This window comes from Ramularia collo-cygni, assembly GCF_900074925.1.
Source record: "Ramularia collo-cygni strain URUG2 genome assembly, contig: RCC_scaffold21, whole genome shotgun sequence".
NCBI classification, from domain to species: Eukaryota; Fungi; Ascomycota; class Dothideomycetes; order Mycosphaerellales; family Mycosphaerellaceae; genus Ramularia; species Ramularia collo-cygni.
Window position 1 is genome coordinate 281,701 of NW_019716275.1, and position 13,200 is coordinate 294,900.

The 13,200-nt window shown below is 52.1% G+C and overlaps 8 protein-coding genes; 4 read left to right on the forward strand and 4 right to left on the reverse strand.

The window, feature by feature from the left end:
- Positions 1-227: 227 nt before the first annotated feature.
- Positions 228-1,413, reverse strand: RCC_10194 (uncharacterized protein; the record flags this gene model as incomplete). XM_023775425.1 has 2 exons in its annotated part: positions 228-1,220; positions 1,306-1,413. 2 exons carry the CDS (start codon positions 1,411-1,413, stop codon positions 228-230), a joined length of 1,101 nt encoding a protein of 366 aa, XP_023631193.1.
- A 299-nt stretch (positions 1,414-1,712) lies between these two features.
- On the forward strand, positions 1,713-3,270 carry RCC_10195 (probable mannose-6-phosphate isomerase; the record flags this gene model as incomplete). XM_023775426.1 has 5 exons in its annotated part: positions 1,713-1,743; positions 1,798-1,818; positions 1,871-1,962; positions 2,011-2,743; positions 2,795-3,270. The coding sequence occupies 5 exons, from the start codon at positions 1,713-1,715 to the stop codon at positions 3,268-3,270; spliced, it is 1,353 nt and encodes a 450-aa protein (XP_023631194.1).
- Positions 3,271-3,786: 516 nt separating this feature from the next.
- RCC_10196 (probable ADP-ribosylation factor 6) lies at positions 3,787-4,521 on the reverse strand (the record flags this gene model as incomplete). XM_023775427.1 has 3 exons in its annotated part: positions 3,787-3,941; positions 4,005-4,307; positions 4,428-4,521. The coding sequence occupies 3 exons, from the start codon at positions 4,519-4,521 to the stop codon at positions 3,787-3,789; spliced, it is 552 nt and encodes a 183-aa protein (XP_023631195.1).
- A 668-nt stretch (positions 4,522-5,189) lies between these two features.
- Positions 5,190-6,155, reverse strand: RCC_10197 (related to galactinol synthase; the record flags this gene model as incomplete). The annotated part of the gene is made up of 1 exon (XM_023775428.1): positions 5,190-6,155. One exon carries the CDS (start codon positions 6,153-6,155, stop codon positions 5,190-5,192), a length of 966 nt encoding a protein of 321 aa, XP_023631196.1.
- A 310-nt stretch (positions 6,156-6,465) lies between these two features.
- On the forward strand, positions 6,466-7,600 carry RCC_10198 (related to carrier protein YMC1, mitochondrial; the record flags this gene model as incomplete). XM_023775429.1 has 3 exons in its annotated part: positions 6,466-6,647; positions 6,700-7,345; positions 7,403-7,600. The coding sequence occupies 3 exons, from the start codon at positions 6,466-6,468 to the stop codon at positions 7,598-7,600; spliced, it is 1,026 nt and encodes a 341-aa protein (XP_023631197.1).
- A 327-nt stretch (positions 7,601-7,927) lies between these two features.
- Positions 7,928-9,170, reverse strand: RCC_10199 (probable protein MNN9; the record flags this gene model as incomplete). XM_023775430.1 has 3 exons in its annotated part: positions 7,928-7,948; positions 8,002-8,195; positions 8,252-9,170. The coding sequence occupies 3 exons, from the start codon at positions 9,168-9,170 to the stop codon at positions 7,928-7,930; spliced, it is 1,134 nt and encodes a 377-aa protein (XP_023631198.1).
- Positions 9,171-9,487: 317 nt separating this feature from the next.
- Positions 9,488-11,308, forward strand: RCC_10200 (uncharacterized protein; the record flags this gene model as incomplete). The annotated part of the gene is made up of 1 exon (XM_023775431.1): positions 9,488-11,308. The coding sequence occupies one exon, from the start codon at positions 9,488-9,490 to the stop codon at positions 11,306-11,308; it is 1,821 nt and encodes a 606-aa protein (XP_023631199.1).
- A 730-nt stretch (positions 11,309-12,038) lies between these two features.
- Positions 12,039-12,890, forward strand: RCC_10201 (related to epoxide hydrolase; the record flags this gene model as incomplete). Its single annotated transcript, XM_023775432.1, has 1 exon — positions 12,039-12,890. One exon carries the CDS (start codon positions 12,039-12,041, stop codon positions 12,888-12,890), a length of 852 nt encoding a protein of 283 aa, XP_023631200.1.
- Positions 12,891-13,200: the final 310 nt, after the last annotated feature.

Consider the following 13,200-nt stretch of genomic DNA (forward strand, 5'->3'; position numbering starts at 1 on the left):
CGATGGTGTGTGTGATAGTGCAGAATGACTTTAAGCTGTAGTAGAGGGTGTCGAGGAGAAAATACAGAGCAGTAAGGTGAGCGAAGGTACATACAATTACAATTGGTGACTACCTTCCAACGGACCTGCCATCATAGCCTTCGTGCCTACCAACAGAATGCGCCATCAACGCCTGCGCTTTGATCATTACATGTATCAGTCTACCTTATCATCGTAATGGCATTCGTTCACTTCTCTGTCAAGACAAATCTCCGCTCGACTTCTCGCGGTTCCTCGTCTTCCTGAAAATTCAGGCGAACAAGCTCTCCCTTCTCGCCAGCAGCAAGGACTTTCGACCTCCACGGCTCATTGACCTCTGCTTTGTAGAATGTAGTGGTATCAGGATATTGCGCAAGTACCTGCTTGCCTTTGGAAAGATCGCTCAGACCTTTGTTGGTGTGCGGGATCTGCATGAGTTGTGCAACGGACGCGCGCTGAGGAGGCGGAGGATCTCCTTGGGTATCAGCATCCTGAACCTCGTAGCGTCGTTGTTTCCCTTCGCCAATTACAGCCGTGACTCTACAGAGTATGCCCTCGCCCTCCATGGTATCAATCGTCTTGGGATCGTGTCGACAGAACACAATCTCTCCTTCTTGAAGCACCAAACGATTGGAAGGACGGTTGTTGGAGGCAGATCCCTTATTGGCGCCGGTCGTTGACACACCGTCCGCGCTACTGGCAACTGACTCGGCTCCATCCTCGATCTTAACAGAGGTTTCGCGGGTAGTTGCGATACTCCCAGAACGTGAAGATTTCTCCTTGGCATTCAGTCGACTGCCAGGTCCGCCTAGGATGATTCTGGGAGAGGGTGCTGCAGGGGTCTTCTCAACGTCTTCTGTCGTGGCTGCCACTGCGGAATTGTTCTTGCTTCCAGTCTTTTTGGGACCTCGCGACAGTTTGCCGCTCGCTGCTCGATGCCCTTGGCTAGCTTGCAATTGTGCCGCAGAATCCTCCGAGGCCTCTCTCAGACCAGCCAAAACGCTGATACTATCGAGCAGGTTCATCTCGTTGGATTTGCCTTCAATCAGCCCGGTCACATCCTCGGACAGTTTTACATTTTCGCGGTAGAGTTGATCCAGTCGCTCATCCAGCGTTGCATCGCTGAGTTTGCCCGACTTGATGATTGCGTCTTGCTGTTCTTCAACCTCGATGATCTCTCGACCAATCTCATTCGATCTTGCCTTGAGACATGTCAATGATGGACTATTATTATTTTTCAAGGATTGAATTGTCTGCCTAGCAATCAACGCGTGACGGTGCACTTACAACCATAGTGTCGACGTCCTTGGCCTTGTCTTTCACTTCCTTCCATAGTCGCCGTTCCTCGTCTGCATCTTGATTGGGATTTTGTCTCCCTCTGCTCCGACCCGACATGATAATGGTAAATTTATGTTGTCAGGGATTGCCATCTAGGGATGGATGGAACAAGAAGGTTGGGCAATGCGTGGATTGATTGTCCTACGGTGGCCTGTACGACCGATTAATCCGGCGTTCCTGCCCTCAACTCAAACCTAAACTTGACCTTCAAGATTGGATTCCAAGCGCTGCGTCGTCCGTCATTGTGTCTCCGTCGGAAAATCGATTTCTCGACAAGCCAATACAGTTTTGAGACTTTTTCGCAATTGCTTGCCTGATAGAAGCTGTCGGATTTCCCCTCATTTTACGTCAAAAAAATGCAGGTTCCACTTGTGCGATTGCAGTGCGGTGAGTGAAAGCAATGAAGCAAACAAGATGAAGAACTGACATGATGATTTTTAGGTTGCAACAGTTACGAATGGGGTCAGTGTATTCGCATGGTATGAGATTTGAGCTCTGGTTGACAAGATCGCAGGCAAGGTTGGCAACGACTCAGCCGCCGCCCGTTTTGCGTCCGCAACACCTTCTAGCGACTTTTCGATTCAGCAGGACAAGCCATATGCTGAAGTAAGCTCCGAAAACCCCACTCAACGATAGCATACTGATAGATGATAGCTATGGATGGGAACACACCCGTCAAACCCCTCGAAGGATGTGACTACCGGCCGCACGCTTCTAGATCTCGTACAGGACAATCAAGCATTGATGTCTCCCGCCATTTACAAGCGATATGAAAAGAAACTGCCATTTCTGTTCAAGGTTCTCAGCATCAACAAGGCTCTCTCAATCCAGGCACATCCGAATAAGAAACTCGCAGAACAACTCCACTCCAAGGACCCAGAGCACTATCCAGATGACAACCACAAGCCCGAGATGACCATTGCCGTCACGGACTTTGATGGACTCTGCGGATTCAGACCGTTGAATGAGATTGCCCATTTCTTCAGCACAGTTCCTAGTCTGAGAAAACTCGTCGGCGACGACGCTGCCAGTAACTTTGAGAAAGTAATCTCTGGCCAGGAGACAACAGAAGATAGCGACAAGACTCAGGAGAACAAGAAAGCGCTCCAAGCTGCATTTGCATCTCTCATGCAGTCAAAGCCAGAAGATATTGAGAAGGCAGCCCCGGAGCTCATCAAGCAAGCCAAAGAGGAAGGGTCTCAATTTGCAGGAGAAGGTGGACCGTCAAACGATGGGCAAGAACTGGCTGATCTCATGGTACGACTGAATGATCAATTCCCCAACGACATTGGCCTGTTCGTCACTTTCTTCCTCAACTACGTCAAGCTTGAGGTCGGCGAGGCCATGTTCTTGAAAGCAGATGACATTCACGCCTACCTTTCCGGCGGTGAGCATAACCTCCAACATCACTGTCCGTAGCATGACTAACAAGTACTAGACATCATCGAATGCATGGCATCGAGCGACAACGTGATCCGTGCAGGATTCACCCCCAAGTTCAAAGACGTAGATACCCTCACGTCAACACTAACATATTCCTACGCACCAATCAGCGAGCAGAAGATGGCGCCAGTCGACTATGCGTACGTCAAACTCAACACAACGGCATACAGCTCCAACTCATCAGTGATTCTCTACGACCCTCCAATCGAGGAGTTCAGCGTCGTCAAGACGGATATCAATGCTGCAGGAGGTAAGGCCAGCTTCGAAGCCATCGAGGGACCTTCAATCATCATTTGCACCAAGGGTGAAGGCAAGATCAGCGTCGGACCAAAGACTGAGGAGATCAAGGAGGGGTATGTCTATTTTGTGGGCGCTACGGCGGCGTTGGTGCTAGAGAGCACGGGTGGAGAACCTCTGGTGACATTCAGGGCGTTCTGCGAGCTGAGCGAGGAGGCCGCTAGCAAGATGTGAGTGGGTGAGAGGAGAGAGGCGAAGAGCAAGTACAGCTCGACCACAGACTTGCACCGCCGCGTGGACTTACTTGTACGTCTTTTATGAAAAGTCAATTTGTTTTGTCATTGTGCACATCCATACAACTACAGTCTCAAAAAAAGGACCCGTTGCTCGATCCCAAAGTCTGCTGTTGTTGACCGTGTCAACAAAGCCTGCCTGTCCCAGGACCAATCGCTCTCCCAGCCAAACTATGCTCGAACGCTCATATGAAGGGAATGGAAGATGACCACGCCCAAAAGACGTGGCCAGCCACGCTGATATTACAGAAGGTAGTATTACACAAATATTATGCTCGTCGCAGACGTGCGGGGGTATCCTGGTGCCGGGGAGAGGGCCATGTGGTGTGTTGTGGGAGGGGTCATGTGAGAGTGCCACTCGCGGCTCACATATGTGATGGATGTGCTCGTTGAGCGGCGGTCGGTTCTCAAAGGTCCAGGGAGGAGGACCGCCGAGATGTGTTCTCGCTCGCTTCACTCATTTCGCCGGCAGCTTGACGTTGCTGCTCAACCATGCCAGGCCTTCGAAGATGCCCTCCCCGGTTGTCGCACAGCTGGGCTCGACTTTCCAGGTGTGGTCCTTAGCTATCCGCTGCAGGTCGAGCGCATCCGAAACCTCTTTTGGTCGCATCGCTGTACACATCCACAGTTAGCAACGTCTCCCTTCCCATCGCCGTCAGCCCAGGAAAAGCATACCACCGGGAATGTCCTGCTTGTTCGCAAACACCAACAGCAATGCATCCTTCATTTCGCGATCTTGTATGATTCGCGCCAATTCACTTCTTGCCTCCTCGAGTCTGTCACGGTCGTTGCTATCAATGACGAAGATGAGGCCCTGTGTGCCGGAGAAGTAATGTCTCCAGAGCGGGCGAATCTTGTCCTGACCGCCAACGTCCCAGACATTGAATTTTGTGTTCTTGTAGGTGACCGTCTCAACGTTGAATCCGACTGTGGGAATGGTTGTGACGTCCGTGTCGAGCTTGAGTTTGTAGAGAATGGCTGCTCGGCGCGTGTCGGTTAGCGGTCGTTTGCATGCAGCGGCCGGCGCATGTCGCCCCAGCATTCACGGCATTGGGTGCTTCGGCAACTTGTGCGAGGAGGGAGAGGTCGGTCACGTACTCGTCTTGCCGGCTGCGTCCAGTCCCAACATCAACAGGCGCATCTCTTTCGATCCGAAGATCTGATTCATCATCTTGGAGATCTTCTGACCCATGGTGGCGGCGGCGGCGGAATGTGGAGGTGGGTTGTCGGAGGAGTGTTTCGGCGGAGTGGGTGTCGATGTTGTTGAATGGGGATGTCAGAAGACGCGACGGCGAGGTTCCGTTTTTCCTATGCTAGTTCTGCCTTATTCAGGAGGTTTACCTTCGGCGGGGGACTCTGCGACGACCCGCCTATCGAACTAGTTCCAGGGTGGAGCGAGCGATCAGCACAAGGTTTCGTTATGAACAGTGGAACCACGACAGGTACCGGAGCAATACCATTGGACCTTTTCAATTCCCGCCTGCACTTCTGTTTCAATGCTGGCAATCTGTGTGACCTTATCGGCGCCGCGATTGCCCTACAAGCAGAGCAGAGGAGAGCAAAGAAGAGTACATAAAGTACTGAGCAGCGTAAAAGCATCGAGCGTCTCCCCCCCGGCGCTTCAAGGTTCTTCCTGGACCACAACAGATAGCTGAGAGGGAGCACGACAAGACATCGGGCAATATCTGCAGGAGAGCAAGTAGCCTCGAGAAAGCTTGCATATGCAACGGCGCGTGCCCAATACTTTTGTATCTACTTCATTCTCGTGCTACAGCAAGCGGTCGTAGTCGACTTATTCGCAGGATAGCCCGTCCTTTGCTTCTTCACCCGAAATGTTACAACATCTGTAAATGCACATTGTTAAAAGCCATCGTCTATGCCTTTCGCTTTCTCCTCGGCCCGCCGTCTCTCGGTGACCTCCCACCACCACGAATGGCTACCATCACGGCCTTTCGCCGCTTTGTCCGCCTTGCCCTCATCCCATGGCTTCGGTGACAAGATGTAGTGGACATTCTTCACCTTGTCATCCTTCCAGATGGCATCGTGGACACCCTTCCATCGAAGCGTTTTCAACGCATTGTAGATGTATGGAAGGCCCACCCACCGCCCTCTGAAGAGATCGCCAAGCAACTGCTGATCCGCAAAGTCGTAATCAAGAGTAGGGTCTYGCAGCTTCTTCAAAATGATGTCGTATACCTGCGAGCTTGGAACTACAACCACAAGTCCGCCGTTGGGCTGTCCGAGACCTGCCAATGGACCCGCGCCGGTCTCCTGAGCTTCCTCCGGGGTGGAGTGCTGCGAGGTGAAGGCACAGTTGTCTGGAACCCAGTCCTTGGGATAGTGCGTCTTCCTCAGGGGATTACAGACACAAGCATGGCTGGCGGCGAACACCCTCTGTCCTTTGCCAGCTTCTTCGGCGCCGTCTAGTGGGAGGTCCATTAACTCGTCCATGTTCTGCCTGACCAGCATGTCACTGTCCAGCTGAACCACCCGGTCATACTCTACCAAGCTGAAAGGCGTCAGCTTCGACCAGCAGTCATAGAACCGCGGGTCGTTGCTGTAATCCTTCTCTACGCTTGGGAGTAGATAGCTCACGCGCTTTTTCGGTATATTTCTTGCGTCCAGCGCGGCATGGCCCTCGGGAGGGAAAGTATCGGTATATAGGGCGACGAGTGGGTACTTTGAGCCCGCGAACTTGAGCGATGCATCGAGCGTGAGGAGGCCCGAGAGGTAGATTGTGTTTGTGATAAGCGTCGTCCATACTTTGCTGGAATCCACCACGCGCTCCGGCGTAGGGTTCGCGGCATTGCCTTGGGCGGAGGACATGATGCTGGTAAGATATGTGTAGTAATGTATATGTTAGATGACGCGACCTTGATGGTCACGACCAATGTAAAGACTACATGCTGGTAGATAGCAAACGAATATTCACAAGCGGCCGGGCCTTGTGAAAGTTAGGGTGGGGCGGCCCTATGGGGAATGAAATGAATCATCACCATACGCCAGCAGGGATCGATCAGATCAGTCCTTCCTACATCGAGACATCAATCGCATCCATCTACCAATCTTTTCTTTTAGTTTGCCATCCCGACAGTATGCTTGCAGAGAGGAGAAGTATTCAGTATTTCATCTCTCAATGTCTGCAAGCACGGTGAACAATGTCGCATCCTTGCCTGAAGTTTCACATGCTCAATTGAACGACTCCACGACGACTATTGCGAGTGCTCAGCCTGTGAACAACACTACCTCGAAAAACAATGGCAACTACAAAGGATTCGTCGGCGGAGTGTTCTCAGGAATCGCGAAGCTGAGTGTTGGGTATGTAAATCATCATGCCATTGTTCTGACTACAACTTAACACTTGAACAAGTCATCCATTCGACACTATCAAGGTCAGGCTCCAAACATCGACCAAGGAACAATTCAAAGGCGCAGTCGACTGCTTGATGCAGACACTTCGTAAAGAAGGTGTCAATGGATTATACAAGGGTGCCACACCTCCTCTGGTCGGATGGATGTGCATGGACTCTGTCATGCTCGGTTCCCTCACCCTCTATCGACGTCTTCTGAACGAAAACGTTTTCCAACCACTGCGAGCTCGCCCAGATCATCCCACCCAGAAACTCAGTATTGAGGAGCGAAATCGATTACCAGTCGTCGGACATGGTCTTGCTGGTATCTTCGCCGGCTGGACAGTCTCTTTCATCGCAGCTCCTGTCGAGCATGTCAAGGCTCGATTGCAGGTTCAATATCAGACCAACAAAGCTGAACGTCTATACTCCGGACCTGTGGACTGCGCAAGGAAACTGTCGAACCAGCATGGTATTCGAGGATTGTACCACGGCCTTTCCGCCACCCTCATCTTTAGGACGTTCTTCTGCTTCTGGTGGGGATCATATGATGTTTTTACTCGGTATTTCCAAAGAAACACAAACCTCAGCGCCCCAGCGGTCAACTTCTGGGCGGGTGGACTATCGGCTCAGATCTTCTGGTTGACATCGTATCCTTCGGACGTTGTAAGTTAAAGCCGGCCCAACATTTTTAACGGACGTTCAATGCTAACGACTTGAAAGATTAAGCAGAGAATCATGACAGATTCCCTTGGACCCGATCGCAAATTTCCACATTGGAAGAATGCTGCTGTTGCTGTTTATCGAGAGACGGGACTACAGGGGTACTGGCGGGGGTTCGTGCCTTGTTTCCTAAGAGCATTCCCCGCCAATGCGGTGGCGCTTGTAGCCTTTGAAGGTGTTATGAGAGCGCTCCATTGAGCGCATTGTTGATGGCTTGATCAATTTTTGTACAGTATGCCAGGCGTTGTTCATTAGCTGGCAATAGATCCCAACTCATGGGTGTAGAGTGTACTATGGATGCTGTAATTTTGTATAGGCAGGAGATTCATCGAGCATTTGGCAGACGTTACAGGGGAGAGTTCAAAATAAGAAATGCACGACATGGCTGCATTTGTTCAAACTACAGAAACTCCCTCCGATGCTGTCCCAACCTCCATAAATGCACGATGATATACAGTATCCACGACGTGGGCTATGCTCTATATGCCACCCCGTTGCGCCTCTAGCGCCGTGCAAATAAACAGACTACTCGTTGTAATGATACACCTGTGCCAAAGTCAGTAACGCGGGAGTACCATGAGAGGCATGATCAGACTCACAAGGTAGTTTGGCAAGCCATAAGACTTCCAATTCAATCGCTGCGCCATTTTGGCGAAGCCTTCCGTCTCAATCAAGTGATAGAAGGGGAATGGTGGGAACATGGCACCGTCTCGGTGAACCTCCGCTTTGACCAGCAATGCGGTTCCGCCCACACCATCAAGATCTACCACCTTTCCTGGGTTGCTGGGATCGTCTGGACAGAGTCAGAGTCAGATGAAGATGATGAAACGTTCGAAAAGTTCAACATACCATGCATGTAAGCCATGAGATTCCTGTACGTCGCCATTTCTGCGTATCCCTCAAGTAGGATCTCATCTGGCCCCAACTTCTCCGCCAGTGATTGCGCAGTTGGGGAATCCTGCCAGCTGTTGAAATCGTATGGTCTGATATCCATGGCCTCCTTGTCCTTGTTAAAGTAGCGCTGAAAGCAGTTGGGAACGATAATGGGCTTATCATGAGCCGCGAGGTCCTGTATAAGACTCGGCGGTGTTTCCACAACGTCGCTGTCTAGCCACAAGACCCAAGACGTGGTGGGACCCAGAGTGGTGAATAGTAAACTATTCCGGGCCTTGCTCATCGAGGCACGTCGTTCTTTCTGCGCAGCCATGGCGTGTCGCTCGGACTCGCTCTGGCCATTCGGTGGCTCTTCGTCCTGGCGCAAGATTGTGATGGAAGCGAAGCGGTTCTTGTTCGAGGGAGCTTGCGTCTTGGCGATGCGCTCCTGCAGCTGCTGCGTGGCCAAATTACCCTCTCTGCCCTTGGGGATGATGAAGCCTAGGGAGATTAGGTCGTGTGGATATGACAGCTTGCAGAGGTTGTCCCAGTATTCCTGGTAAAAGCGTGCGAGGGGTGTGAGGATCAGGACGGCCTCGCGATTGCCGACGGGATCGCTGGTGGTGGTGACATTGTTCATGTGATAGTGTACAACGGGCGGTGGGGGAGCGACCTCGTTCGGACCGAGCATGGCGGGCTTGCGGAAAGGCAGCGAGGGCGGGGAGAGGGCGTTGGAGGCGGCATCTTTGCTCTTCAGCAGCTGCTTGGGAGCGGTGCTGATGGAGGGGATCCGCGCGCTGTCGCCAAAGAAGAAGTACAGGAAGAAGACGCACAGCACGCCCGCGAGCACGTACGTGATGGCGGTATTACGCCGAAGCGAGCGCGTGACGGCCATCGGTCATGAGTTGGGAGGGGCGRCCAAGTGTTGAGGGCATTGGGTGGATGGAAGTAGTGATGCTTCGCTCCCAAAGATGGATCGATCGCGCTTCGAGGAGAGGTGGATAATCCTCCCGTTGTCCCAGAAGATGCAGGGCCGAAAATCAGGGACGGACATCTTTTAGTTCCAAAAGGAGCGAGGAGTGGAGCCGACAGGAGCCAGGTCCGCTTTTGATGGAGACGACGTCAACATCGTCAATTCATTCGTCAAACTTCATTCCAGGACTTCGATCATCGGGACATTGAACTGATTCGAATTCGCACGACGGCCAATCAATGCTCTGCGGAATTAGACATACGGCCAGGGTTGGAACACGGAGCGCGTTCACGCTTCGTATCCGTTCGACGTGGCACAATACTCCGCGCAGATGTTTTGCTCATCCATCTACCGATGATGCTGGCTTGTTCAGGTCGGCGGTCCAGGATGGAGCCCGTGGCCAGCAAGATGATTCCGGCGAATCTTCCAGGAATGGTGTCTTCATGGGCCTGGTCGAGTCGCGTAAACCGCAAAATACCACCATGGAGGAGCTATTGACTAGGATTCAGCCACGGCCAGTGGGACGAGCAACGCAGCGGAACGACACCAATTCGTTGTTGACAGTCTTCGTGACTCCTGCTTTTGCCCAACATGCGCTGGATCCCAACCTTCCTCTCCATGTCATGCAGCGATTCAACGAACGACGCGTGGTATCAAAGTCTCTCGATGCTGTCGTTGCTGTGGTCGACCGCTTGCCAGCTCCCAATGGCGCCACCGCTGGTTCCGAGGGTCTAGCATATGCCTTTGTGTCAAATCCTCTCGAGTCACTGTCGATCTCGTCCCAAGTACCATTACAAATGTCCGCGCAGAAGCCCGGCTCAATCAGCTTTGGTCTACCACGCTCATCGAAATCATCAGATTCAGCCACGGTCCACCTACCCCTTGCGCAGACTACCTTCTCCAATGGCCTACCTTCGACTCTGATACACACTCACTACGATTTCGATGCTACCAGCGGATCGCTTCACCGGTCCGCCTCGAAGCGGCTGGAGTCGCAAATGCTCTCAATTCCATTCGACAACGCAACGGCCTACACGGTCTATGACATGCCTTTTATTCCACTCACGCCAGTCCGCAGAATCATGAGCTCGATGGGTAACATCATTCGAAAGCTGTCACCGCACTCCTTTACCCAAGATCAACATCTGAGATTGGATCCGAACTACGTCCCGGAGCCGTCTTCCTTTCTTTCGGCCTCGCAAGAACTCGAAACTGCAGTCTCCGATTATTTCAAGCTTCTTGGCATTGCTCCAGCCGCCGTCCAGGTTTGGGCTCTTATCCTACCTGACAGAGCAAGAGAGACTGCAGTGGATCTCCCCGCTTCACTGCTTGATCTCGACAGACGAGTGCTGGAAGCTCTATGGGCCGATTCAATCTGGCAGGGCCGCTGGAATATGCGAGGTCTTCATGTACTCCAGAAAGGCTGTCGCCTGGCTAGGGTTCTGTCTGGAGGCGGAGGCTGGGGAAAGAAAGCCGGTCTTCTCAGTCTTGACCCAGACACAGGATATAGCACGCGAGACTTGCGTAGCGATCAAGGGTGGCAATTCACCTTTGAAGACGAATACACCGACGACACTGTCGCCGACCAGCAACGACAGGCTCTTGGCGAGATTGTTAAACCTGGTGAAAATGTCATGTTCTTCCTGGCACCCAAGGAACCGAACACCCCRTTAATTGAAGACACCCGTTACGCGGCTGATTCCGATCGGGCTATGACATTTGGTGTCATCCCCTCGAGTATCGACGATCTTCCCGAAAGCGCAACGCCTGGCATTGAACCTCGAGACGACGCTCCTCATACTGACCTCCACCACCATGATACCTTTGGCATGCTTTCAGAAGGTGGCATGGCTGTCAATCTGACGAGCGAGCAGAATGGCGCATCACAAACCAAAATCGATGTGCCCTTCGGCAATCTCACGATCCGAGGAGGCAATGTCAAAGGCACTGGTTTAGGCCAATATCTTCGAGGGCTGACGGGGAATTCCCTACCCAACGCCAGAAATAAGACTGTACCAGTGACGGCATCTGGCGATGATATATCGGAAACGGAACGGTGACTCTCCGCCGAAGCTGCTCGCAAGCCCGTCGAAGAACATCGAAAACCTCTGCCGATCAGAAAACACATGGTCTCAGCCAAGAGCGGTCCTGTGCACAAGGATACAGTTCATGTTCGCTACCATACACCGCACGTGAAGCCACGCGTTGGAAAAGCATTAATACGAACATTCGAGGTAGCACCTCGTGTTCGAGTCCCTCTCCGCAAAGTTTCTAGATATCGATCATGCTCCGAAAGCCCTGGGGCTGACGCGAGCTGCAGGCCTGCCGCGAGTGCTGAAGCAGCGCCTGCGGTTCGCATGAGTCCGCCTCGCCCAGTGAATTTCAAAGTTGACAGATCTGTACGGGGGGCTAATTATGAGGACCGGGCATTGAATGAGCAACTTTTGCTAGCTCAGGAAATGCTGATGAGGGAGTTTGACGCTGAGGGTAACGATCAGTCTGATTTTCCACCCCCCCAACGCGCTGAAAATGACGAGATAGGAGCAGAGGTCCTCGCTTTTGTGCAGGGAAAGCCAGGGTACAAAAGTAAATAGCATGTGAGGTATAAAATCCAATGCCAACCCAAGCTGCTTGGCGTAGAACAGAGCTGAAGCTGAAAGACCTCGGCCCCGGTTAATGTCCCATCTCACTGTCCAACAACGCGGCAATCAAAATGTCTATGATGTACACGTTCTGTGCACCACGTCTCTCATCGATCCCTTTTGAAGGAAAGGCCATCAATCAGCCAGGATGAACGGCTATCCTCGAGTGCTCCTCTTCGATATCGGAGGCGTATGCGTCGTCTCGCCATTCCAAGCAATCTTGGACTATGAGAAGAAGAAGGGAATACCACAAGGATATGTAAACTATTGCATTTCAGCCACGAATCCCTCGGGAGCATGGCAGAAGCTCGAGCGCGGCGATATCCTGTTAGATGCAGGCTTCTTCCGCGAATTCAAAAGCGATCTCTCCAACGAGAAACGCTGGCGAGAATACTACGCCCGAGACCTGGCCAAGAAACGCAACGAGAAGCTCAGCGATGCAGCGGAGGAAGCTGCTTTTCAAGCACCTCCTGTCCCAGACATTGATGCTGAATGGCTATACTGGGAGATGATGCGGATAGCTCGGGAACCAGATCCACACATGTGGCCTGCGTTGCAGCGACTGCGAAAGGCGGCGGATAAGAGCAAGGGCCAGCTTATACTCGGTGCATTGAGTAATACCTCAATCTTCCCGCCTGATCACCCTTTCAATGATGCTTCGACGCCTGAGGGGAAGCAGAACAAGGAGCTGAAGGGGGTCTTTGATGTCTTTATTTCGAGCGCACATGTCGGGATGCGGAAGCCTGCACCGGATATCTACCAGTATGCTATTACGAGGCTGCATGAGTATGTCAAGTTGAATGAGTATGGGATGGGTGTGAGACCGCAGGATATCACGTTTTTGGATGATATTGGTGGGAATTTGAGGACTGCGAAGAAGTTGGGAATGGGAACGATCAAGGTACAGCTGGGAAGAGCAGATCTGGCTGTTAAGGAGCTGGAGAAGCTCACTGGGTTGGATCTTGGTCAGGGAGGTGGAGGTGGAAAATCTCGTCTGTAGTTGGTTTGAGATGCAATGGGCACTACCTCTTCTTCCAATTACCCTCTAGTAGATTGATTCRGAGTCACATGGAGGAGAACTGATCTCAGCAGGCACAACATGTGTGTATTGTGTGAAGATACAGAATGCTGATGTTCAGCGTTCACCGCTTCGTGCGGTGGACAGTCCACGTCAGCATGCAATGTGTGTTCCGATGCATATGAGATCAGCGTGAATTGCAAAGCAACATAGACAAGTGGCTTATCTCGCATGAGAAGTGCATGCATACGCTGCAGTGAGTCTGACATTCTTACAGAACCCACATTTTCAA